Raw genomic sequence first — 23,714 nt, 5'->3', positions numbered from 1 at the left:
GTTGAGGGTCTTCCTCTTTTTCACTGACCCTCTACTTTACGAAGCATGATGAACTTCTCCAGGGCCTGATCCCTCCTGATCACATGTCTAAAGTAAGCAAAAACAAAGTCTCACCATCCTTGCTTCTAAGGAACATTCTGGCTGTACTTCTTCCAAGACAGATTTGTTCTGCCTTTTGGCAGTCCATGGTATATTCGGTATTCTTTGCCAACACCATAACTCAAAAGTGTCAATTTTTCTTCCAACTTCCTTATTCATTGTCCAGCTTTCCCATGCATATGAGGTGATTGAAAACACCATGGCTTTGGGTCAGGTGCGTCTTAATCCTCAAGGTGATATCTTTGCTTTTTAGCACTTTGAAGAGGTCTTTTGCAACAGATTTGCCCAGTGCAATGGCTTGATTGATTTCTTGGCTGCTGCTTCCATGGGTGTGGGAGTGGGACCATGCAAATAAGGTGTATGGAACCCTAATGAGGGGATGGGCCAGTTTTGCCATCCTGCTAGGCTTAAAACGAGCCATCCCACCAAGAAGGAAGAGCCAGGAGTGGAGTGTGTCCTTTGGACCCAGGATTCTTGTGCTGAGAGGTTCCTGGAACCAGGATACCGAGAGAGAGCTAGAACACTGAACACAGTGAGAAGCAATAGCAGATAAATGGTGGCAGCAGAGGCAGGAGACAACGTGGTGGGCTTCCTGGCCCATGGAGGGAGAAAGCTGAGTGCCTTCGGGCAGGAGGCTTGCTAGTGGAATAGGGTGCCTCCGGGCGCTTGGTGGAGCTAGGTTTCCTGGCCTATAGAGCTAGAGCTGAGCACCTTCAGGCCAAGGCTTACTGGTGGAGTGGGGTACCTCTGGTACTTACCTGCAGAGCTAAGAGAGCTTTTAACACTTGCCTGAGCAGCGAAGAGGCCAGGCCGAGGGGCCAGAGAGAGGCATACCTGCAGGCACGGCTGAGAGGAAGCTGTCCTGATGGAAGCACTATATCCTGAGTGTTCTCGAACACGAATTGTAACCTGTTACTTCCTTAATAAACCCCATAATCGTGAGTATGGTCTGTGAGTTCTGTGTGGCCATTGCAAGGAATTGTGAAACCCGGTAGAGAAGTGGAGAGTGCCGTGGAAGGGACAGCTGGTGTCAGCATTGCTAAAAAGGGTGGAGGGTGGAGGGATGTATGATCTCCCCCTCATAGGAATCAGCCTGGGGCCTGTTGGTCTTGCTTCTCCTTTCTCCTTGTGACATTAGAAGAGGTGAGATGCCCCTACCATGCCATTTTTACAGGGAGGTAGAGACAGGTTCCGTCCCTGTCCTCAGGGGGCTCTCACAGTCTGGCTAGGGGTGAAGGGCCAGTCCCTGATGGCAGCTTAAAAGGTGGGGTGGCTAACTGGGGAAGGTAAGGATCAGCAGGAGAGGGCAGTGAGGGCCCAGTGGTCAGGAGGAGGGAGAGGTGCTCAGGCAGGGGGTCTACAGGTGGTCAGCAGGGAGGGCTGGGAGGACACCACGTTACATGTAGCGGCTCTGTCTCCTTAGGCTCCTCTTGGCTGTGACAGTTTCTCAGACTGTTCTTGTGTTGTCCTTGGCGGTTTTGAGGAAGACTGCTTAGACATTTTGTAGGATACCCCTCTACTGGAATCGGTCTGTTCGGACAATTGGAATTCCCGTATGGGAATTGGTCTGTTTGGACAACTGGAATTTGTCTGTTGGAACTTGGTTGTTTCATGATTAGATGGGAGTATGGGTTTGGGAGAGGAAGACTAGGAGGTAAAGCGCCGTTGTCATTACACGATGCAAGGGTATGTGCCATCAACATGACTCATCACTGTTGACATTGATCTTGATACCCTGGCTGAGGTTGTGTTTGTCAAGTTTCTCTCGTGTACTTTGGATTATTTTTCTTGTAACACTGATCTTAACCTGAAAGCGTGTGTCTTCTAATTTGCTTTCTAGTGTTTGATTAGATTTTAAGGTCCTCGGGAACAGCCTTGACTGTCTTATTTACTTCCAGAGCCGGGCCCACACTATGGGCTCAGCCAAGTGACTAATTAACTTCATACATACCTATTGAGTGCCAGAGCCAGGGGGTGAGTACTGGGTGCTTGGCGCAGAGCCACTAACAACACAGTCATAGTTCTTGCTCTCGTAGAGCCTAAAGTCTAATCGTTGTTGTTATTAATTGCCATTGAGTAGATTTCAACTCATGGCAACCCCACGTGTGCAGGGTAGAACTGGGCTCCATAGGGTTTTCAAGGCTGTGGCCTTTAGGAAACAGATCACCACGCCTGTCTTCTGAGGCACCTCTGGGCATATTTGAACCACCAACCTTTCGACTAGTGGCCAAGCACTTAACTATTCGTGCCACCCAGGGACCTCTGTAGTCTCATAGGGGAGATAATTACAAAGAGTTGTTTGCTTTGCACCTGTGAACAGGGCTGGAAGGAGAATTGTGGGTGCGGTGAGAGCCGTGATGGGGTGTGGCCTCCGTAGGGTGGGCTGGTCAGGGAATGAAGGGAAGCTGAGACCTATAGGGTGGGTGGTAGCTGGCCAGCAGAGAGGGAGATAGGATGTGTTCTGCACAGGGAATAGTACGTGCAAAGGCCCTGAGGCAGAGAGGAGCTTGAAGAACACCAGCAAGGAGGCAGTGTGCCAAGCGGGCTGCGGCAGTGGCCCAGTGAGTGACTGTGGTTTGGATGAAGGTGGCGGAAGAGGACACGGTGAGAAGTGGACAGAAGTAGCTGAGGGGATGAAGTCCAGGCTCTTGAAACTGGTGAGTGGTGGTCCTGTTACCGCTCAGAAAAGGAGTAGGCTTGGGGGTGACGAGTTCAGTTAGGGACGCCCATGGGGCCCCCAAGCAGAAGGATCGAGTGGAGGTTGGAATGTATGTTTAGGGGTTTCTGGGATGGAGCTGGCGTTGGAAGCTGTGGGTGGCCATGAGCTGACCTCTGCAGAGTGGAGACCCAGAGGAGAAGTCGCCCCGGGCCTGGGCCCCAGGACTTGTCCTCCAAAGGTCAGAGGAAACTGGAAGGATGGCCAGAAAACAAAAAAAAACAAACCCAGTGCCGTCGAGTTGATTCCGACTCATAGCGACCCTATAGGACGGAGGAGAACTGCTCTATAGAGTTTCCAAGGAGCACCTTGTGGATTTGAACTGCCAGCTCTTCGGTTAGCAGCCGTAGCACTTAACCACTATGCCACCAGGGCTTCCGGACGACCAGAAAGGAGGGTGGAAAACAGGACACGTGTGGTGTCTGTAGGGTACAGGAGAAAGAACGCTTAAAGGTGAAGAGTGGCCGGTCTGGGCAGGAGAAGGGGATCAGATGAGCCCCCTCGAACTCCCAACACCTCTTCCCTCCACGTGGCTCCAGCTCTCAGGAGTGATACAGAGTCGGGGTGCTGTCTACTGGCTCCATCCTGCTGGCCTTTTGGGGGTGACTTTTTACAAAAGCAGAGTGCTACGTGGCTGCTCACCTCTTTCTTCCCCGAAACCACCTTCTATTTGTTTCCACTTCTCTTCTTCGTGCGATGTGTGTCTGATTTAATGTTTTTGAGTTAGTGGGAAAATAGAATATACTTCACAGAAATGTGCTTTGTGGCCAATTTTGCAGGTGGCAATGGTTGCAAAGCGCGACGGATAACAACATATTCTGGATCTGTGCCTTTGCGTTCATCTCCGAGAGGGCAATAAACTACCATTTCTGAGAGGTTATTGGAACCAGTTAGATGGCTTGATTTGTTTTGCTTGCACAGGACAATCACGGGCTCCTTCTGATGGATCACTCTGTTCAAGTGTCCCTCGTGTTTTGTGGAGCAGCAGTGCTGTCAGCGGGTGGACCGGACCGGTGATAATCCTATTTTCCGTAGACACGTCCCGGTTGACGCTATTTTTATGTAAAAGGTATCAACCTGTAATGGATTGAATTGTGTCTCCCCAAAATATGTGTCAACTTGGTTAGGCCATGCGTGGTTGGCCTCCATTTTGTGATTTTCCTGTGTGCTATATATCTCTGCCTGTGGTTAAAGAGGATTAGGGTGGGATGTAACAACCTTGCTCAGGTCACATTCCTGATCCAATGTGAAAGGATTTCTCTCTCAAGGAAAGGGAAGCAAGCAGAGTGTTGGGGACCTTATACCACCAAGAAAGCAGCACTGGGAGCAGAGCACGTGCTTTGGACCTGGGGTCCCTGTGCCTGAGATGCTCCCAGACCAAGGGAAGACTAATGGCAAGAACCTTCCTCCAGAGCCAACAGAGAGAGAAAAGCCTTCCTCTGGAGTCAGGGCCCTGAATTCGGACTCCTAGCCTACTGGACTGAGAGCGAATAAACATCTGTTTGTTAAAGCCATCCCCTTGTGGTGTTTCTGTTACAGCAGCACTAGGTGACTAAGACACACCCCCTGAGTGGAATGGAAAACCCCTGGTGAGAAAGGGCTAGGAAGGGAGGCTGGCCTAGAGAACTGAAAATACACATCCACACAAAAACGTGTACACGAGTGTTCATCCCAGCACTCTTCATGATTGCCAGAAAGTGCAAACAACAGGTGTGCATCAGCCGATGACCAGATCAACAAAATGTGATACATTCACGTAACGGAACTCAGCCATAAAGAGAAGTGAAGCCCTGATGCATGCCGTGACGTGGATGAACCTTGAAAACAGCATGGTGAGTGAGGAAGCCATTCACAAAAGACTGTATGTGTACGATTCCATTTATCCGAAACGTCCAGAATAGGCAAATTCATAGACACAGAAAGTAGATTACTGGCTGTCAAGGGCTGGGGAAGCGGGACGGGGGTGAGTGCTCATGGCCCAGTGGAATTAGATGCTGGGTGCAAACGGTTTGCCCTCAACTACTAACCTAAAGGCTGGTGGTTCGAACCCACCTGGTGATGCCATGGAACAAAGTCCTGGCAATCTGCTTCCGTGAAGATTACAGCCTAGAAAACCCCAGGGGGTGCAGTTGTGCCTGGTAACACATGGGGTCGGCTTGACCGTAACGGGCTTGCTTTTTGTTTTTTGATGGAGTCCCTGGGTGGAACAAACAGTTAAGTGCTTGGTTGCTCACTGAAGAGTTGACAGTTCGAATCCATCCAGAGGTGTCTTGGAAGAAAGGCCTGTCGACCTATTTCTGGAAGATCACAGCCATTGGAAACCTTAGGGAGCTCAGTTTTACTCTGACACACGTCGGGGAGCCTTGAATCAGAATTCACTTGATGGCGATTGGTTTGGCGTTTTGGTTTTGGATGGTTGTACTACCCTGTGAACATACTAAAAACTACAGAATTGTACACTTTTAACGGGTGGATTGTATGGTATTGAATTATATCTCAATAAAGCTTTTAAAAATGAGGGAGGCTGGCCAACGTCTTGGGGACTTCAGTTAGTGAGTTTCTGCTCCAAGGAGGAGATCTGCCTGCAGTCCCCCTGGCTCCGGGCCTGATCCCAGGGTCTCCCGATTCACCTCCCGGGATTGGGTCAGGGTTCTGGTGTGGATCCTGCTTTGCCGCATGCTGGCTGCCTACCCAGTACCACGGAGCACCTCAGGGTGCCTCGGGGTGCCCTTTCTCATCTATGAAATCAGGCGGTGATCAGGGCTGGGGGATCAGCAAGGGCTGTGATGGATTGGCGCCCCAGCTCAGGGCTCGAGCCTCAGATCTGTCCTCTTGGTGCCAGAGGGGCCAGAAAGGACCCAGCTAATCTTGGTGAAGAGGTGGTGGCAGTTCGCTTGCTCACTCGTATTTGGGGCCTGTACAGCCAGACCCAGGTCCCCGTTAGGAAGGAGGGACAAAAGAGAAAAGGGAAGTGCAGGCTGGAGGGTCCTCCATCAAAAGAGAAATACAGGGGCCAGCACGTCTGCTCAACCCTATGGGGGTGCCCCGGACGGTCGGGCAGTACATTTGAGGAGCCCTTCTCTGGAGAGGGGTGCAGATGCCCGAAACTCTACAACCAGGAAGGGATACCTTCCAGAGGGCAGGGCCACCCGGCCAAAGGAAGAACGTGTGCAAAGCCCAGTGTTTTGAAGATGCCGGCTAGGTGGGGAAACAGTGAGCAGTGTTGCTTACTGATGGTGAAATCTGGAGATCAGAGGGTAGTGTTCCCACGGCTAATTAGCCAGGACACTGAGTCACCTGTCCCTGCTGATGCACTGGTCTCTTTTAGTACTTGATTGAATTAGGGTATGTTGTATGGAAGCAAACCTTAACAGGCTTGTTAAACCTTAAATCTCCTCTGAGATTTTAGCTGGGAAATGAGAGGGCTGAGGCAGGCTGCAGCGCCCTCCATGTGAAGTGGGGGGTAGGGGGGCAGGTGACAATGGGGTGCATCCTGCCTCGAGGCCCAGGAATGGTCCCGGGGCGTGGTGAGTGTAACAAGCGCCCAGGGGCAGCCCCTAAGTTGCCCCCCCCCATTTGAGGATGAATAGACATTGATAGCGGAGACACTTCTTCCCTTCCCTTGTCCAGCTGCATCAGCCACATGCCTTTCATGTTTGCGGCGCCCTAGAATGTCATTCTGCACCTCGCCTGGTGCCCCCTTCTACTTGCGTCCGGGGGCAAGTCCCCACTCTGCACTCCCCCTGGCCCCATGCTACACCTCTGATGGAGCCTCTTTCGCCCTACAGCCTCAGGCTCAGGGCGACCCTGGATGGGACGATTCTGGTGCAGATCTCATGGGAGGGGAGGGGACGGACATTTATGGCACCTCCTACTGTCCCAAACCACCAAAAACCAAACCCCTTGCTGTCGAGTCGATTCCGACCCACAGCGACCCTATAGGACAGAGTAGAACTGCCCCATAGAGTTTCCAAGGAGCACCGGGTGGATTTGAACAGCCGACCTTTTGGTTCGCAGCTGTAGCACTTAACCACTCTGCCACCAGGGTCTCCCCTACTGTTCCGGGAGCCACCTAATTTACTCATTTAATCCCTCTCTTTCCAGCAGCACAAGGGAGAGGTATTATCACCCCTTTACGGGTCCCGAAGGAGCCCTGGTGGCAAACAGTTGAGCACCCAGCTGCTAACTGAAAGGTTGGCAATTTGAACCCCCCAAGCAGCCATGGCGGAAAGACCTGTTGATCTGCTCCTGTAAAGATTATAGCCTAGAATACCCTATTGGGCAGTTGTGCTCTGACACACGGGATTGCTGTAAGTTGGAATTGACTCAACGGCACCTAACATCAAACACAAGGATATGTTAAGAAGCCCTGGTGGTGCAATGGTTAGCGCTTAGCTGCTAACCCAAAGGTTTGTGGCTCGAACCCACCCAGAAGCTCTGTGGGAGAAAGATATGGAGATCTGCTTCTGTGAAGATTATAGCCTAGGGAGCCCTATGGGGCAGTTCTACTCTGTCGTGTGGGGTTGCTGTGAGTTGGAATTGACTCGAGGGCACAGAATAACCACATCTATTTCCCCGCCTTACCCAGGTCCCTGTCTGGGAAGAGGCCTGGATTCACCGCAGCAGGGTCTCTCCTCTGTCAGGGTTCTCCGGGACAGTTAGCTTGTCCACCATCCCAGCAGCCTCGGGGTGGCTGCGGAGGCTGACGGTGTGTGAGCTCTCGCCCACCCCATGGGCCAGGAGAAGTTCTGTCTCCCCTCTCGGCTTGCAGGCCCTGGTGCAGGGGCCCCGTGTTGTTCTGTCAGCGTGTCAGTGCCTGTGCTTGCTCTAGTCCTGCCTGGTCGGCATGGCACTGAGTGTGAGGGTGTGATGCCTGCCTCTCCCCCAGGTCCTCATCGACTGGGTCAACGACGTCCTGGTGGAGGAGAGGATCATTGTGAAGCAGCTGGAGGAGGACCTCTATGACGGCCAGGTGCTGCAGAAACTCTTGGGTGAGTGGACGCATGGGGCAGGGACGGAGAGGGCCTCCACTCCACCCTACCCTGCAGGGAAGGGGCCCCTGGGGCTGGACCACGCAAAGAGTAGCCGTTATAGACGTCATCTGAGGGTGCTTAGGGTGCTCTAGAGAAACAGAACTAGTGATACACGCACACACACACACACACAGAGCAGGGGACAGGCTGGAGACTCCTGCAGGCTTGGGTCTCAAGCTCCCTAGGTCAGGTGACAGGAAGAGTGAGGTGAAAGTTATGCCCAAATACCTATTTATAGTCTGGAGGCAGAACACACCCCAGGGAAACTCCCTTTTTGCTCTGAATGCCTTCAACGGATTGATTACATTACATTAGATTGTATTATGGAACGTAATTACATCACATTACATTAGACATAAGGTCATTACATTATGTTACATTACATTACATTCATTATAGGAAGGCTTTGCTTAAGGCCAACTGATCTAATCCTGTGTGACTACTCCATGACAACATCTAGACTTAACGTCTGGACAAACAACTGGGAAGCGCAGCCTTGTCAAGTTGACGCATAAAATTAACCATCACAGATGTACAGCTGCAGTTCTGAGCCCCTTTCCCCCAGGTGGCTGTCTCCCAGGCCCGGGCTGCCAGCTGTGGGGTCATCTGCTCTTCTTCATTTCTACCTCTGGCTCTGCTGTGCGGGGTACATGCCCAAGGGAAGCAGGGACAATATGGCAAGATCACGGAGCATGTTCTTCTCTGGGTCAGCTCCCGGCTGGCTGTGCCCTCCGTAAACGCCCTCAGGCCTGCTCGGTTCATCTCAGGAACCAGGGCGGAGGAGGGGAGCGGGTCCAGCAAACATTCTGTGAGTGCACGGATTACCGGATAACTCCCTACCCGTTATTCTCCTGAGGGCCGGGCTTTATTGTCTGCATTCTCCAGCCGAGGGCACTTTAGTGATTTTTCCCAAGACTAATAGGTGGGTAAACTGATTATTGCTTCATCAAAGGTTTAATGAGTCCCAGTGAGTGCTTGGTGCTGCGGATCCAGTGACCAGTGATAAAGACTTGGCCTCAAGAGATGACAGATGTTTATAGAATAATTACAGTCCCTTCTCACTTCAGTTCTGATGGGGGTCGTAAAGGTGCCCTGGCTCAGGGGCGAGGACCTCCAGCTGCCCTGGGGACGGGAAGGCAGCGCTGAGGAAGTGAGGTCTAAGCTGACACTTAAAGAGCGAATGAAGAGTCACCAGGCAGGGGAGGGGAAGAGTAGGCTTTGGGGATGGAGGGATGAAAATAATTTTAATAACAGCTGATATATCTGAGCTGTCACCGTGTGCCAGTACTGTCCCAGGCGGGTTACAGGGGTCGTCCTAATTGTCACGTGGCCCCTTGACCAGTCACCCTGGGGCCTGGAGTTTGTAGCTAATATGTTTTTTTTTTTATGGTGGGGCTTGGATTCAAACCTGGACACCTGAGCCCAGAGCGTAAGCCCAATTGATTTAATCACATTAAATTAGGGTCACCATGACTTGGAGCCCACTGACAGCAGCTAACAACAGCAACACCCTCTCACTTATCAACATGGTTAGGTTCCAAAGACCAGGTTGTTATGCGAAATTGATGTTATGTGAAAATGGAGGATGACCACATCAGATCACGAGATATAGGATGACTACATCATTACATAACTGCCAAATTACACCCTTATGTAACTACCAGATGACATCCTTACATAACTGACAAATTACATTATTACATAACTGCCAAACCATTGAGAATCATGGCCCAGCCAAGTTGACACATAACCTTAACCATCACAGCTGGTGTTAACTTTAGCCTTGCACCTCGGCTATCGTTACTGCCAGATGTACGTCAATGCACAAAAGAGTCGGACAGTAGATTTTTTACTCTTGTCGTGAATATGAAATGTTGGATAATGAGATAGTTGATAAATGAGGAGAAGGTTACCCTATAACAGCACATATAACTACCCCATAACAACATCTAGACTAGTGTTTGGCCAAACAACTGGGAACCACAGCCTAGTCACGCTGACTCATAAAATTAACCATCACAGATGTACAGCCACAGTTCTGAGCCCCTTTCCCTCAGGTGGCTGTCTCCCAGGCCTGGGCTGTGAGCTGCGGGGTCATCTGCTCTTCCTCGTTTCTCTCTCTGGCTCTGCACGTGCCCAAGGGGAGCAGGGACCATGAGGCCTCTCTCTTACCTGCTTACTGGGCATGTCAGGTGCAGGCTTTATGCCAGGCACTCCTCCTGCTTTATCACAGAGAGTCCTCACGACAGCCGAGCTGGGCTGAGTGATCAGAGTCCAGAGTTGTCCCCAAAATGTCTTAATGCCATTTTCTCTATTTGTTTGTTTTGATCCAGGACCCAATGCAGGATGACACGTTACATTTTTTAAAAAATCACCTTCTCTTTTGGTTTCTTGAATCTAGAACGACATCCTTCCCCTCTCTTTCTCTCCTGACATTTTTGGAGAGTCCAGGCCTGTTGTCCTGTAGAATCTCCTAGTGTCTGGGTTTGTCTGATTGCTTTCTCACGGGTGGATTCAGGCCAAACATTTTTGTTGAGAATATTACAGAGCTGGGCTTGTGTCCTTCGCACTACCTCACATCAGGAGGCACACGTGATGTTGGCTTGTCTCTGTATCATGATGGTCAACAACACTTAGCATCACTTAATTAAAGCAGTGTCCAACAGAGCTCTCCACTGCAAAGGTGCTTCTTTCCTTTTTAACGAGTAAGTAGGCTCTAGGGTGCGGTACTTTGAGACCATATGAATGTCATGTTCACCCACAATCTTTTGCCAGTGGTTTTGGTGAAAGTTGATGATCCTTGCCTAAAGCAATTATTTCAGCGAGGGTTGCAAAGTAGTGATTTCTCTGTATCTCCCATGCCTTCCTTGTATTTTATCTGGCGTTCTCTAAAGAAAAGCTTTCCCTCCCCCTTTCTTCTCATTTATTTCTTTTTGAACATCACTATGGATGAATGGGTTCTTTTTTATTTGCTGTGCTGTAACCATTACCATCAATATTCTTTTTTTTTTTTTTTAAATTGTGGTAAAAAAACCCCATATGTATAACAAAACATTTGCCATTTCAGCCATTTTCGTGTGTGCCATTCATTATATTCACCATGTCATACAACCATCAACACTAGCCATTTCCAAATTTTTTCATCACCCTTAGCAGCTAATAGCAACAACACATGTAGAAGAAATTAGAATTCTTCACTTCGAGTCCAGTGCGTTGCTTCCTCAAGCTCTCCACCTGTAGGGAAGGATTTCCTCTTTGCCTCGGGCCTCCCCTCTGTAGCCATTTCCTCTCTCTCTTGAATTGCTCATATCAATGGGCAGACATGCCATCATATTGTTGTTAAAAGCAAATAGTCTTCCTCCTGCAGCTGCCTCATTTCTTGGTGTCACTCAGACACATGGGCCAATAGATTTGGTAATGGGGATGTCATTGGTGCCCCAGACGAGAGCAACTGTGGTGCAGTGGGCAGGGCTCCTGACTGGAATGGGTCTGAAGAGAATGACCAGGCATTGGGGTCCCCAGCTTAGAGCGGAGAGAAAGGATGAGGAAGGCACAGGGTGGAACTGGGGGCAGAAAGCGCCTTGTTGTGTCTGTAAGGTGAGGATGAGAAGTTACTCCCTGAAGTGACGTAAGGAGAGCGCTCAGCACAGGGCCTGGCTCTGGGTGTTGTGTTGTCGTTAGGTGCTGTTGAGTTGGCTCCAACTCACGGTTGCCTCATGTATAACAGAACGCAACGTTGCCGGTCCTGCACCGTCTTCATGATCATTGGTGTGTTTGGGCCCGTTGTGGAGGCCATCATGTCAGTCTATCTCACTGAGGGTTTCCCTTATATTCACTGACCCTCTGCTTTACCAATCATGATGTCCTTTTCTAGCGATTGGTCATTCCTGATGACATGTCATAAGTAAGTGAGCTGAAGTCTCTTCGTCCTTGCTTCCATGGAGCATTCTGGTTGTGTTTCTTCTAAGACTGATTGGTTTGTTCTTCTGGCAGTCCATGGTATATTCAGTATTCATTGTCCAGCTTTCACATGCATGTGAGGCGGTTGACAAGACCATGGCTTGGGTCAGGCGCACTTTAGTCATCAAAGTGACCTCTTTGCTTTTGAAAGCTTTAAAGAGATCTCTTGCAGCAGATCTGCCCAATACAACCCAGAGCTTGATTTCTCGGGTAGTGGTCGCTATAAAGGGAAGTAGGTGAGGGGTCAGATCAGGAGCTGCTGAGTGCTGCTTCCTGCCATGTCCCTAGAGCCCCTCCGAGTAACTGGCACATGGTAAATGTTTGTTGATCTAGCCAATGAAAAAGTCCTGCAGTTTCATTACCTACAAAAACTGTGGGCTCCTTTTTCAGAAATGAAAAGGGAAAAGGCAGAGGAGCAGTTGCCTGGAGTCGTTTGACTCAGTACCACCCAAAGACGGCAGAGGGCCGAGCTGTTTGCTGCAGAGCCTTTCAGTCCCCAAGAAGGTCTGGTATACTTTCAAGGCTGGCCTGGAGGGAGGACACAGTGCCCACCTTGTACCTTGGGGACATTGCACCGCTCGTTGTCAGTGGGGGACATCGAGGCCTCCTTTTCTGCTCAAGCTCCGCCGTTTGGTTAATTGACAAGCAAGCTCGGCCTGGGTGGGCGAACCCCTTGCAGACCATCCTGGAGGGTTGCCCCCTTGGAGGTTGGGTCAGAGACGGGGTGGGATCAGTTGTAACAGAAGGGTGACTTAGCTGCTGGGGTTGGTGATTTGATGGGAGTCTGGGGTGGGAGATGGCTCGCGGGGGGCTGCTGCAGGATGCAAGTGTGTGGGGGTGTGTCAGGGCCCTGGATCTGGGGGGCATTGTTTAGGAGAGAGCGATACTAGGGAAGCAGACAGCCTGGGATACCTTCAAGGAGCCTGGGAGCACTGGGGTGCAGGGTCTGCAGCTACATGGATTGTGGTTGGTTCCTCTGCTCAGGAATCTGCGTCCCCCCCTCTCCCAGAACCGGGCCCCTCTGCACACAGGGCTCTTACAGGCTACCTGATCATGGAGTTCCGTCTGCTGGGGCTGGGGAGCGCATCAGCTAACTCGCTCTGCAGACAGAGACCCACATACTCCCTTGCTCCTACTTGATCAGCCCTCAAAAGGCATGTGTTCAGAGGGAAAGGGGTTTGTGTTTGTCTTGGTCATTCATTTGTATGTTTGTTAAGTGAATATTTGTTGGTTGGCTCTGGGCTAGCTGTGGTTCTAGGCCCCAGAGACACAGGGGGAACAAGAAGGACAGGGCCTCGTCCTCCATGGCACACTTTCTAGCAAAGAGCAAGAGACAGTAGAGAAGTATTATGGAGTGTCCAACGGAAAACACAAAGAGACAATTTCAGAGAGTGACTGGTGTAAGGAAGCAAATCAGAGAGGATCAGGGCAGAGAGTGGCTGGAGGGGCGGGAGGCTGGGCAGCACAGTGAGCTTGGAGAACGTTCGGGACCAGGCTTGGAAGCAAGGCAGAGCGGCTGTGTTGGAGTGGCAGTGGCAGGGCTGGCATGGTGGAGGGCAGTGGGGGGTGGGGGGAGCCGTGAGATCAGGCTGGGATGACGCTGGGGCCAGATCGTGTCCTGCCCAGGTGGACAGAGGCTTTCATTCTAAGTGACAGGAGGCCATTGGAGGCTTGAGCAGGGCCTTGACATGATCAGAGTTAGAGTTCTAAAAGGCCACTTGGGCTGCCAGTGCAGAATGGACAAGGAGGGGTCAGAGGCCGGAGCCAAGAGAACAGGCAAGACATGTCACAGCGGCCCAGCATCCAATGAATGGACTCGGACTAGGTGGATAAACGGACACGGGGCCATGTCAGGGAGGATTTTGGAGGACACCTGGTTGCTGCTGAAGACTCAAGGCTGACAGCCAGGTTCATGGCAACTGGGGAATGGGAAGTCCCTGGGAGTAGCGTAGGAAGTGGGGAACGGGGAGTTTAGGGGTGCAAAGGTTAAAAAGATGCTGTTGTACTGGTTCTGGCTGCTGGGGGGATAAGTCTGCAGGCCCGGGGAGGGGTTCAGGCCACCACATAAGCGTGGAACTCAGCAGCTTGGAGGTGTGTTGAACATCATGGGACCAAAGGGATCACCTGGACAGAATGTTCTAGATTCATTATGTGGCTGAATGCCAAATGGCCAAGAATTAACATCTATATCTGGCTAAGCTGAGAATCACCATCTCAGAATGAGCGTCCACAGTCCAGGAGTCAACCCGAAGTGCTACCATGATTGTCTAGTAATTGTTATCGGGTCGCACTGTGTTGGAATCTACTCAGTGGCAATGGGTTTGGGTTTGGGTTGTTGCTAGTTGCTGTCGCGTTGATTCTGACTCGTGGCAACCTCGTGTGTGCAGAGCAGAACTACTCCAGACAGGTTTCAAGGCTGTGACCTCTCAGAAGTAGATCACCAGGCCTGTCTTTGGAGGCACCTCTGGGTGGGTTCGAACAGCTGGCCTTTCGGCTAATCAGTTGAGTGCTTAACTGTTTGTGCCACCCAGGGTCTCTGGTTTTATAATGATCACAAGCTTGTTACTGAAAACGTTATGGTCAGAGATTTGATGTTGTTGCGTGGGTGCAGTCCCTTCTCAGCACTGCCGGGCGGGAGATGGCTCTTGCGGTCATCAAACCGAACATTTGTGGTGGCAGACACTCACCTCTACCTGAGAACGGTATAGGGACGTGCCGCTCTTTGGGTGACGGTGTCTGCAAGGGTGCTGCTGTTGGGTTATCAGCTTTCCTTCCTCTCTAAGAGTGATTGCTGAAGGTAAAGACTTGGCGCCTCTTTAACTCTTGGACTTGAAGATTTGACCATTGGTGATGATGGCCCCCTCCCCCTTTTTTTTTAACATATATAACATAAAATTTGCTATTTAAACCCTTTTTAAGTGTATAATACAATCCAGTGGCATTCATTACATTCACCATGCGCTGCAACCATTACCACTATTTCTTTTCAAGGTTTTTCAACACCCCAGACAGAAACACCGTACCAGTAAGCATGAACTTCCATTGTCCCCTCCCGCCAGCGCCTGGTAACCTCTAACCTGCTTTTGTCTGATGCATTTGCCTATTCTAGATACGTCGTATAGGTGGAATCATGCAACATTTGTCCTTTTGTACCTGGCTCTTTCATGTAGCATAGTGTTGTCAAGGTTTACCCGGACCGTAGTGGCTATCAGAGCTTCATTTCCCCTTATGACTGAGTAATAGTCCATTGAATGGGTACACCCCATGTTGTGGGTCCATTGTCAGCTGATGGACACTTGGGCTGTTTCCACCTTTTGGCACTTGCGAATAAAGCTGCAATGAATACTGTTGTACAAGTTACTCAACAAACAGGTACTCAGGTATATGAGCCTCTGTTTTCAAGTCTTGAGGATATATACCTAGGAGTGGAATTGCTGTGTCACATGGTAACGCCATGGTTAACTTTTTGAGGAGCTGCCAAACGATGGTGATGCTTTTTGATTGGTGTCCCCTGAATTGGTTCTGTGGGATTTTGCAGTAGGGGTCACATCCTTTTGGTTCCTTACTCAGCTGGTCTAGGGGACACAGACTTGCTCTGAAGCCGCTGTGCTTGTTAGTCCTGCCACGTCGGTGTCGCTGTTTGTAGAGTACACCATGAAACTGACTTTGGCTCAGGCAGCCTTTTTACTGTGGAGGAGCTGCTGCCATCTTGTTTAAATATCTTGAACGAGTACTTGATAAGGCAATTCTAAAATCTCTTCTATTTCAAGTGGTTTGACACACCACTTCGTTTGACTGAAAAAAAAGAACAATGGAAGAGAATATTAGGATATTAATAGAACATGAAAATGTCATGCCTGGTTGTGGTTCAAGTCCACCAGGCACTCCTTGGAAACTCTGTGGGGCAGTTCTAACTCTGTTCTATAGGGTCGCTATGAGTCGGAATCGACTCGATGGCAGTGGTGGTGGGTTGGGTTGTATTAATGACGTTGTTACACTGATGAGACGCAATAGTAAACCACGTGATCACGCCAGCCCAGCCCAGAGATGCCAGGAATGAAGTTGATGTAGGCGCTCTGCTGTTTGGCTTTTCAAAGGCAGAGCCAAGTCCAAATAGCAGATTTTGACTGAACCTCAAGGCCAAAGCTGACTTCTGTGTCTCTGTCACGGAGCCCTGGGTGGTCAGCTGAGAAAGATCAGCGTGAGAGAGGAGGAACCAGAGGAGTTGTTGCCTTCGGGAGGGATAGAGGCAAAGGAGTTTCAAGGAGGTAGGAGTGAGAGAGATGTGGACAGGGAATGGACTTCCAGGTTTGGCCTTGTGGAGATGGCCAAGGATGAATGTCCACCGGACCCAGAATAAAAACTCTTCTTGAGAGGAGGTTTGGGAAGCAGCTGCCCAATTCTTTGCCGCTTCACAGGATTTTTGTGGGTGTAGCTCTCCTGTGCTTGAGGTGAGCTTTCAAGGCAGTCTGTATGTGGACAGTGAGAGTGTGCAGGCTTATGAGGGGACTTCCAGACCAGCTGTTGTTGTGCTTGAGCTCATGGACACACCCTCTCCTTGCAAAAATCAGGCCTTCCTCACTGTCTTAGTTATCTAGTGCTGCTATAACAGAAATACCACAGTGGATGGTTTTAGCAAAGAGAAATTTATTTCTTCACAGTAAAGCAGGCTAAAAGTCCAAATTCAAGGTGTCAGCTCCAGGGGAAGGCTTTCTCTCTGTCGGCCTTCTCATCAATGTTCCCCAGGACAGGGGCTTCGTGATGCAGGGACCTCAGGTCCAAAGGACGCGCTCTGCTCCCAGCACTGCTTTCTTGGTGATATGAGGTCCCCAACTCTCTGTTTGCTTCTCTTTCCTTTTAGATAAAAGGTGGTGCAGGCACACCCTGGGGAAACTCTGTTTATGCTGGATCAGGGAGGTGACCTGAGTAAGAGTGATTTTAAAATCCCACCCTAATCCTCTTAACATAAAATTACAATCACAGAATGGAGGACAACCACACAATACTGGGAGTTATGGCCTAACCAAGTTGATACACACATTTTTGGGCGGACATAATTTAATCCATGACACTCATGTAATAAGTGTTCACAATCGCCACATTCGGCCATCAGCCCTGTTTGCCTGCTGCTCTTCTTTGGTCCTGGGAATAGTTCCTGCCCCATTTCTCTGCCTCTTTCCATGCTAGGAAGATGAGTCCTGGCCACAGTAAAACTCTGAGCTGCTCTGTAGCCCCCTAGCAGCAGGCAAAATGATGCCTGGTGATGCCAAGGACCTTATTCTCCCCCTCATGGAGAGCCGCCAAGACTGTGCCTACAAATCAATAGATGAATCCTGATCAGAAGGCGGAAAATGTGGAACAGAATTTCAAATTCTTACGGAATCTGGACTTACCATTAACAATCGCTAATCTGACACAAAAGGTCCTTGTCTTTTCCCAAGTAAGAATACACGTAAAGACAAACTCCCTCTACATTGGATCAGGGAGGTGACCTGACTAAGGGTGGTATTATGAGCCCACCCTAATCCCCTTTAGCATAAAATTACAGTCGTGAAATGGAGGACAACCACAGAATACTGGGAATCATGACCTAACCAAGGTGATACACATATTTTTTGGGGGATATAAGTCAATCTATGACAGCTTAGGTTCAGCTTCTGAGGAAGTTGGATGAGTGTTGGGTTTACACTCAGAGGAGGAGGCTTGGAGGCTCTGGGGGGAGGCTTGAGAGCAGGGAAAGAGAGCCTCCTGCCACGCTTGGTGGAGGGACGGGTGGGGAGGCAGGTTGGAGGCAGCTGTAGCTGATGGTTGCAAGGTGATGAGGCTGGGCCTGCTGGGCAGCAGAGAGGAAGGACAGGTGAGATGTTCAAAGGGGCAGTAGAAGGGGAATTGGGGGAGACAGAAGGGGAGAACCAGTGATGCAGGGGCTGGAGGGGTGATTTGCTGTATTGTTGCTGTTGTTAGGTGTCACCGAGTTGGTTCTGACTCATAGTGACTCCACGTACAACAGAACAAAACACTGCCCGGTCCTGCACCATCCTATCAGTCGTTATGCTTGAGCCCATTGTTGCAGCCACTGTGTCAACCTATCTTGTTGAGCGTCTTCCTCTTTTTCACTGACCCTCTACTTTACCAAGCATGATGTCCTTCTCCAGGGGCTGATCCCTCCTGATAATGTTACCTAACGCCAATGCGACACAAAGGGTCCTTGTCTTTTCCCAAGTAAGAATACATGCGAGAGACAAACTTTATCTTCAGCAAGCTTTATTTTGCTTGAGTCAAGCAAAAGGAGTCGGTGGGGAACTAAACCTCTCCAAAAGACTGACTCGAAAGGAAAGCAAGGTTAGGGCTTCTATGGGTTCGGTGGAGACAACAGAGTAATGAATATTTAGTGGGCTTCTTTCAAGGGGCGGGTACTTCTCAGAATGGAGGTGTGTATGCTAATTAGGTTGCGTGCACCTGGAATCCAAGATGAAACCTGCTGATATTCAAGATGGACTCCTCTCGACAGCCCTTGGCGTCACTTATTATGGGATATAGCAGAAGGGCACTGATCTTAGGTGCTACATTGCTATCTTTGGAGGGCTAAGGAAGGTTAAACAGCAGTCACACTTTGTTCTTCTGCCCATGTGGGAGCCTGTAAAGGAGGGGGGGACTAGAAAAACACTAAGAAGGAGATAGTAATTCATGGGTTGTTTCAATCTTATCTCATGTTGACAGGGTGGGTTCCTGTTTACCCAACTTCTAGATGGTAATCTTTTAACAGCTCTTTTGTTCCGCCAGCACAGTTAACCGTATCTGTCTCATTACTGGACCTATTGAGAATGGAGGAACCCCCGAATCTTTCACTTTGAGAAAATCTTCAAACCATGGACCAAAATTATCCCCTGAAGTCATCTTGAAACTAAGTGACTGTTTAGCTAAATGAGTAAAGAATGTTCACCGGAGAAGTGCACTCTTTGAAAGAATTGTCTTTGTGAGGTCAAATTGTCCAGTGTCTCTGAAGCATAGATGACAAATGTAGATCGTACTAAGTCTACGTCAATGGTGGTGAAACAACAGGGGTGGAGATAGCAAGGATGGTGACACAAGGGGAAGGACCTAACCAATGGTACTGAATTGTACGTGTGGGAACTGATGAATGGGTGTAAATTCTGCTCTGTATATTTTCACCAAAATAAAAAAAGACCCAGTGTTCCGGGAGCACCCAGGCACAGTCAGCCCCCACTGGGATCTTCCTTCTCCAGGTGGATGTCACACCATATTCAATCTGCAGGATGGCTGGTGCCAGGGGGACAGCGGAGACGTTCTGGGACCCCATCTCGCCCAGTGGGCTGGGCTCTTGGACCGCCCGGCTCTCTGTGACCATCTCTCACCTATTCCTTTCCTGGGGGCCCCTGATCTGCCTGGACCTGGGCTGGTGAGCCCCTGCAGGCCTCTGTGTTTTTCATCTTGGCTTATCCAGCGAGCACCTATTAGACACAGATGGAGGGAAATAAAACTGCAGGAAATTAGAGTCATTTCCATTCCCCTGCAGAACACAGTGTATTGTGCTGTGTGCTCCCCTCCTATCCCTCTCCCTATCTGCGGTTATTTAGGTAGGCTGTCTCCCACTGTCCCTGGGTGGTGCAAACAGTTTGTGCTCTGATACTAATGAAAAGGTTGGTGGTTCGAACCCATCCAGCGGCCTCAAAAGAAAGGCCTCGCAATGCGCCTCTGTAAAGATTATAGCCAAGGAAGCCCTATGGGGCAGTTCTACTCTGACATACAGGAGTCAGAATCAATTCGATGGCAATGGGTTTTTTTTGGGGGGGGGTGTCTTCCCACTAGGAATCCCTCGGTGGGGGGAGAGCACAAACGGTTAAGTGCTTGGCTGCTAACCAAAAGGTTGGAGGTTCAAGTCCACCCAGAGGTACCTAGTGATCTACTTTAGAAAACTCAGCCACTGTAAACCCAGTGGAGCACAGTTCTACTCTGACACACCCGGGGTCACGGGTCATAGTCTACTGAATGGCAACTGGTTTGGGGTTTTTTTTGGGGGGGGGTCTCCCCACTAGGGACCTCTCTTGTCTGTGATGTGTATCAGTACCCAGAACAGTGCCTATGCATAGGAGGTGCTCAGTAACTGTTTTGTGAGCACATGAGTGAATGAATGAATGAAGGGGTGCCCTGAGCCCAGCAGGCATTGCTGTATAATTCTGTTGTCCCGAAGGGAGTATTGAAACCTATCATTCCTGTTCTAATTGGGGGGCAGGGAGAGGTCTGGAGAGAGAAGGTCAAGTTCGAGGAAGCCTCCAGTAAAATGCTTTACACAGGACTTTGCTGGGGCTCACTTACAAAATGGAGGCCCGTTTGCAGCCAGCCTGGGTTTGATTGCTTTCCTTATCACCCATCCAGGCCATGGTGCTGACCCAGCTCCCCCGCGCCGGCCTGGTGCTGAGAGCTTTGTAATCACCGCTAGTTAATTATCTCAGGGGTTACGTAACGCCGCTTTTGCCGTTCTGCAGAGGAGGTAGATCGGGAAGCGCCAGGTCTTAGAATGAATGAATGAGAGGGACACCTGGGATCCTGCAGGCCCGTTGCCCTTTAGCAGGTAGAGGTTCACGTTGGGCGGCAGGGTCTCCCGTTACCTACTGCTCTGCTCTGAGGACAGATTGCAGGCACTGGGCTGGAGTCTTCGTAATTGAATCTCAAGTGGATGTGACAGTCTTGTCTGGGCCTTTCTAGATTGCTTCCTGTGCTCATTCTTGGTAATAAAACCACCTCCGAGTATCGGTGGATATCTAATAACCCTTCTTATTGGGTTGTCAAAGTGTCAGAGAAACAAAAATGGGGCATCTCTGGGCAGGAGGCAGAAGGCGATGCAGTTAAGACCTATGTTATTTTCTTTATCAAAGGCTCATCCTCCCGGGAGCCCACGGGCACAGCTTTCCCCACCTCCCCACCTCCCACCCCGGCCCTGCCAACATGACCTCCTCATGGCCCAGCCGGACCTTGAATTATGTTTTCCATTTTATGTGCATAGTGTTCCCAAGTGGGACACCCACAGTTTTATCCTTGAATGCTCCCCCATTTTTCATCCTGGAGTAATTTTCTAAGGAAGATGAAGGACCTGAAGGCTCAGCCTTCCTTGACCCGACATCTTGGAAACCCCCCATTCGTGCATAGTAACATGCTCCACTTTGGGGACCAGGTGGCAGAGGGGGACCACATTATGGCCAGCTCACATCTCAGCCCTGAGTCCCTCCAGCTTTTTCTAACACCCCGCCTTTTCCTCTGGTCCTTGTCCTCACAGAGAAACTAGCGGACCGCAAGCTGAATGTGGCCGAGGTGACACAGTCGGAAATCGGGCAGAAGCAGAAGCTACAGACGGTGCTAGAGGCCGTGCATGAACTGCTGCGGCCCCACGGCTGGGCGCTCCGCTGGAATGTTGACGGTGAGTCGCCCCTGGGGACCCAGCAATCCTTCCACCCCCCTGCTCAGTGGGAGGCAGTATGGAGGGGGCAGAAGCCAGCGTCCCCACTCTCGGGGCTCATAGATGAAGTGAGTCACACCTGCGATGCTCTGCTTTTCTTGTGCTTCAGAGTGGGGAGGTCTGATTGGTTGGGTGGATCAAGGAGGGCCGCAAGGGGGAGGGTGGGAATCTGGTTTGTGTGTGAGTGTCCCTGTTGGTGAAGAATACTGAATACACCATGGACTGCTGGAAGAACAAACAAATCTGTCTTGCAAGAAGTACAGCCAGAATGCTCCTTAGAAACAAAGAGACTACATCTCACATGCTTTGGACATGTTACCAGGAGGGACCAGTGCCTAGAGAAGGACATCATCCTGGTAAAGTAGAGGGTCATCCAAAGAGAGGAAGACCCTCAACAAGATGGACCGGCATAGTGGCTTCAACAGTGGGCTCAAGCATAACAACGATTGTAAGGATGGGGAAGGACCAGGCAGTGTTTCCTTCTGTTGTACGTAGGGGCGCTATGAGTTGGAACCAACTCAATGGTACCTAACAACAACAACAACTACATGAGTGTCCTAAGGCTGGTATAACAAAATACCACAAACTGGGTGGCCTGTGCAAACAGAAATGTGTTGTCTCACAGTCCTGGAGGCTAGTCGTCCACATTCAGGGTGTTAGCAGGCCGTGCTTCCTCCAAAGACCCTAGGGGAAGAGTTTTCCTTCCCTCTTGCAGCTTCTGGTGGCCCCAGGCGTTGCTTGGCTGACTGCAGCATTACTGCCTTGTCACCTGACTGTCTTCCCTCTGAGTGTCTCTCTGTCTCTTCTCTTTTGTGAGGACACCACTTAGATCAGAATAGGACATCCCCCCCACCCCCATTCCAGGATGACCTCACGTTAAGCTAAGTGCTAGTGGCATCTTCAAAGACCTTCTTCCCAAACAAGGTCATGCTCACAGATACAGGGGTTCAGACTTCAGCGTATCTTTTTTGAGGGCAAATTCAATCCATAAGAGTTTATAAGGCAGAAGAAGCTCCGTGGGGGTCTTGGATGGGACTCAGCCCCAAATACCAATGGCACTGACGTCAGATGAGCTGTTTTACTGATAACCAAAGTACGGTCTGGAATCGATTCATGCTGACCGCAGGACTGGTCACAGCGTGTGCCAGCTTTAAGAGTTCGTGACATCACAGTATTTCCAGCCAAGAAGTGAATCTGGAAGGGGAAGACTTAAACTCAGAGAAGCTGGAAAGTTCTCTGGCCTATCCGCACTTCCCCCCATTAAGGCTGTCACCCCTACCTCCCCATCCTCTTTGCAGGGCAGTTAGTGCCTGGCTTTCCCTGCTGGCTGGAGGCCTTTGTGGCTTGGTGTAATGAGCTCCAGACTGTGGGACTGTCATGGATTGAATTGTGTCCTCCAAAAATACGTGTCAACTTGGCTAGGCCATGATTCCCAGTATTGTATGGTTGTCCTCCATTTTGTGATCGTAATTTTATGTTAAAGAGGATTGGGGTGGAATTGCAACACCCTTACCCAGGTCATATCCCTGATCCAATGTAAAGGGAGTTTCCCTGGGCTATGGCCTGTACCACCTTTAATCTCTCAAGAGATAAAAAGGAAAGGGAAGTGAGCAGAGAGAGGGGGACCTCATACCACCAAGAAAGTAGCACCAGGAGCAGAGCAGGTCCTTTGGACCCGGTGTTGCCACATCTGGGAAGCTCCTTGACCAGGGGAAGATTGATGACAAGGACCTTCCTCCAGAGCCAACAGAGAGAGAAAGCCTTCCCCTGGAGCTGATGCCCTGAGTTTGAACTTCAACTAGACTGTGAGAGAATAAACTTTTCTTTGTTAAAGACATCCACTTGTGGTATTTCTGTTATAGCAGCACTAGATGACTAAGACAGGGGCCCTTGGAGGGACCTTGGCTCTTGGCCTCCAGTTTCTTGGCACAGTGACCATGGACAGCCCCAAGCCTGCCTCGTGGTTATCGGGGTTGCAGGAGGGAATGGAGGGCTTTGTCAGCCCCAAAGCCCTGCACTGAAGGACCGCATCTTGGTCCATGTGCTGAAGAAATTGGTGACGGTGGCCAACGACTGACCTTCGCAGGCCAGGAGTTAACGTCTAACGATCCCCAAAGCATTGCTTGTCCTTGAGAGCCTCCCCTGGTTCAGACAGTTGATTGCATAGCAGAGGGAACTTTCTAAATGCTGGAGATAATGAGGTGACATTATTTTCATGAATAAGTGGCCCTGATGACCTATTTTTCGTGGTCTTTTCCCCTCTCTTCTGTTCATTTTCCTACTCTGCTCATTCCTTTTCCTTCTCGCAGCCCAATTCACCCCTTTTAAAGAGCACTGTGCTTTTAAAAGGTGGGGATGCCATTGTTTGGGGGGCACTGAGTTTCTGCTAAAGGCGATGGAGGAATGTGGACACAGGTGGCGGTGACGGTTG

General features: G+C 50.2%; 1 protein-coding gene across 3 annotated transcripts in view; it reads left to right on the top strand.

Moving 5' to 3' along the window:
* Positions 1 to 23,714, top strand: part of PARVB (parvin beta) — a 164,779-nt gene that overhangs the window by 98,002 nt on the left and 43,063 nt on the right. For all 3 annotated transcript variants that reach the window (XM_064283396.1, XM_064283398.1, XM_064283399.1), the window contains exons 4-5: positions 7,704 to 7,806; positions 21,104 to 21,244. In XM_064283396.1, the coding sequence (XP_064139466.1) occupies positions 7,704 to 7,806; positions 21,104 to 21,244 (244 nt within the window). The remainder of the gene's footprint in view (positions 1 to 7,703; positions 7,807 to 21,103; positions 21,245 to 23,714) is intronic.

The sequence above is a fragment of the Loxodonta africana genome, chromosome 4 (assembly GCF_030014295.1).
Source record: "Loxodonta africana isolate mLoxAfr1 chromosome 4, mLoxAfr1.hap2, whole genome shotgun sequence".
In the NCBI taxonomy this organism is placed as follows: Eukaryota; Metazoa; Chordata; class Mammalia; order Proboscidea; family Elephantidae; genus Loxodonta; species Loxodonta africana.
The sequence above is the reverse complement of the archived record's forward strand: the minus strand, read 5'-3'. Positions and strand labels throughout refer to the sequence as shown.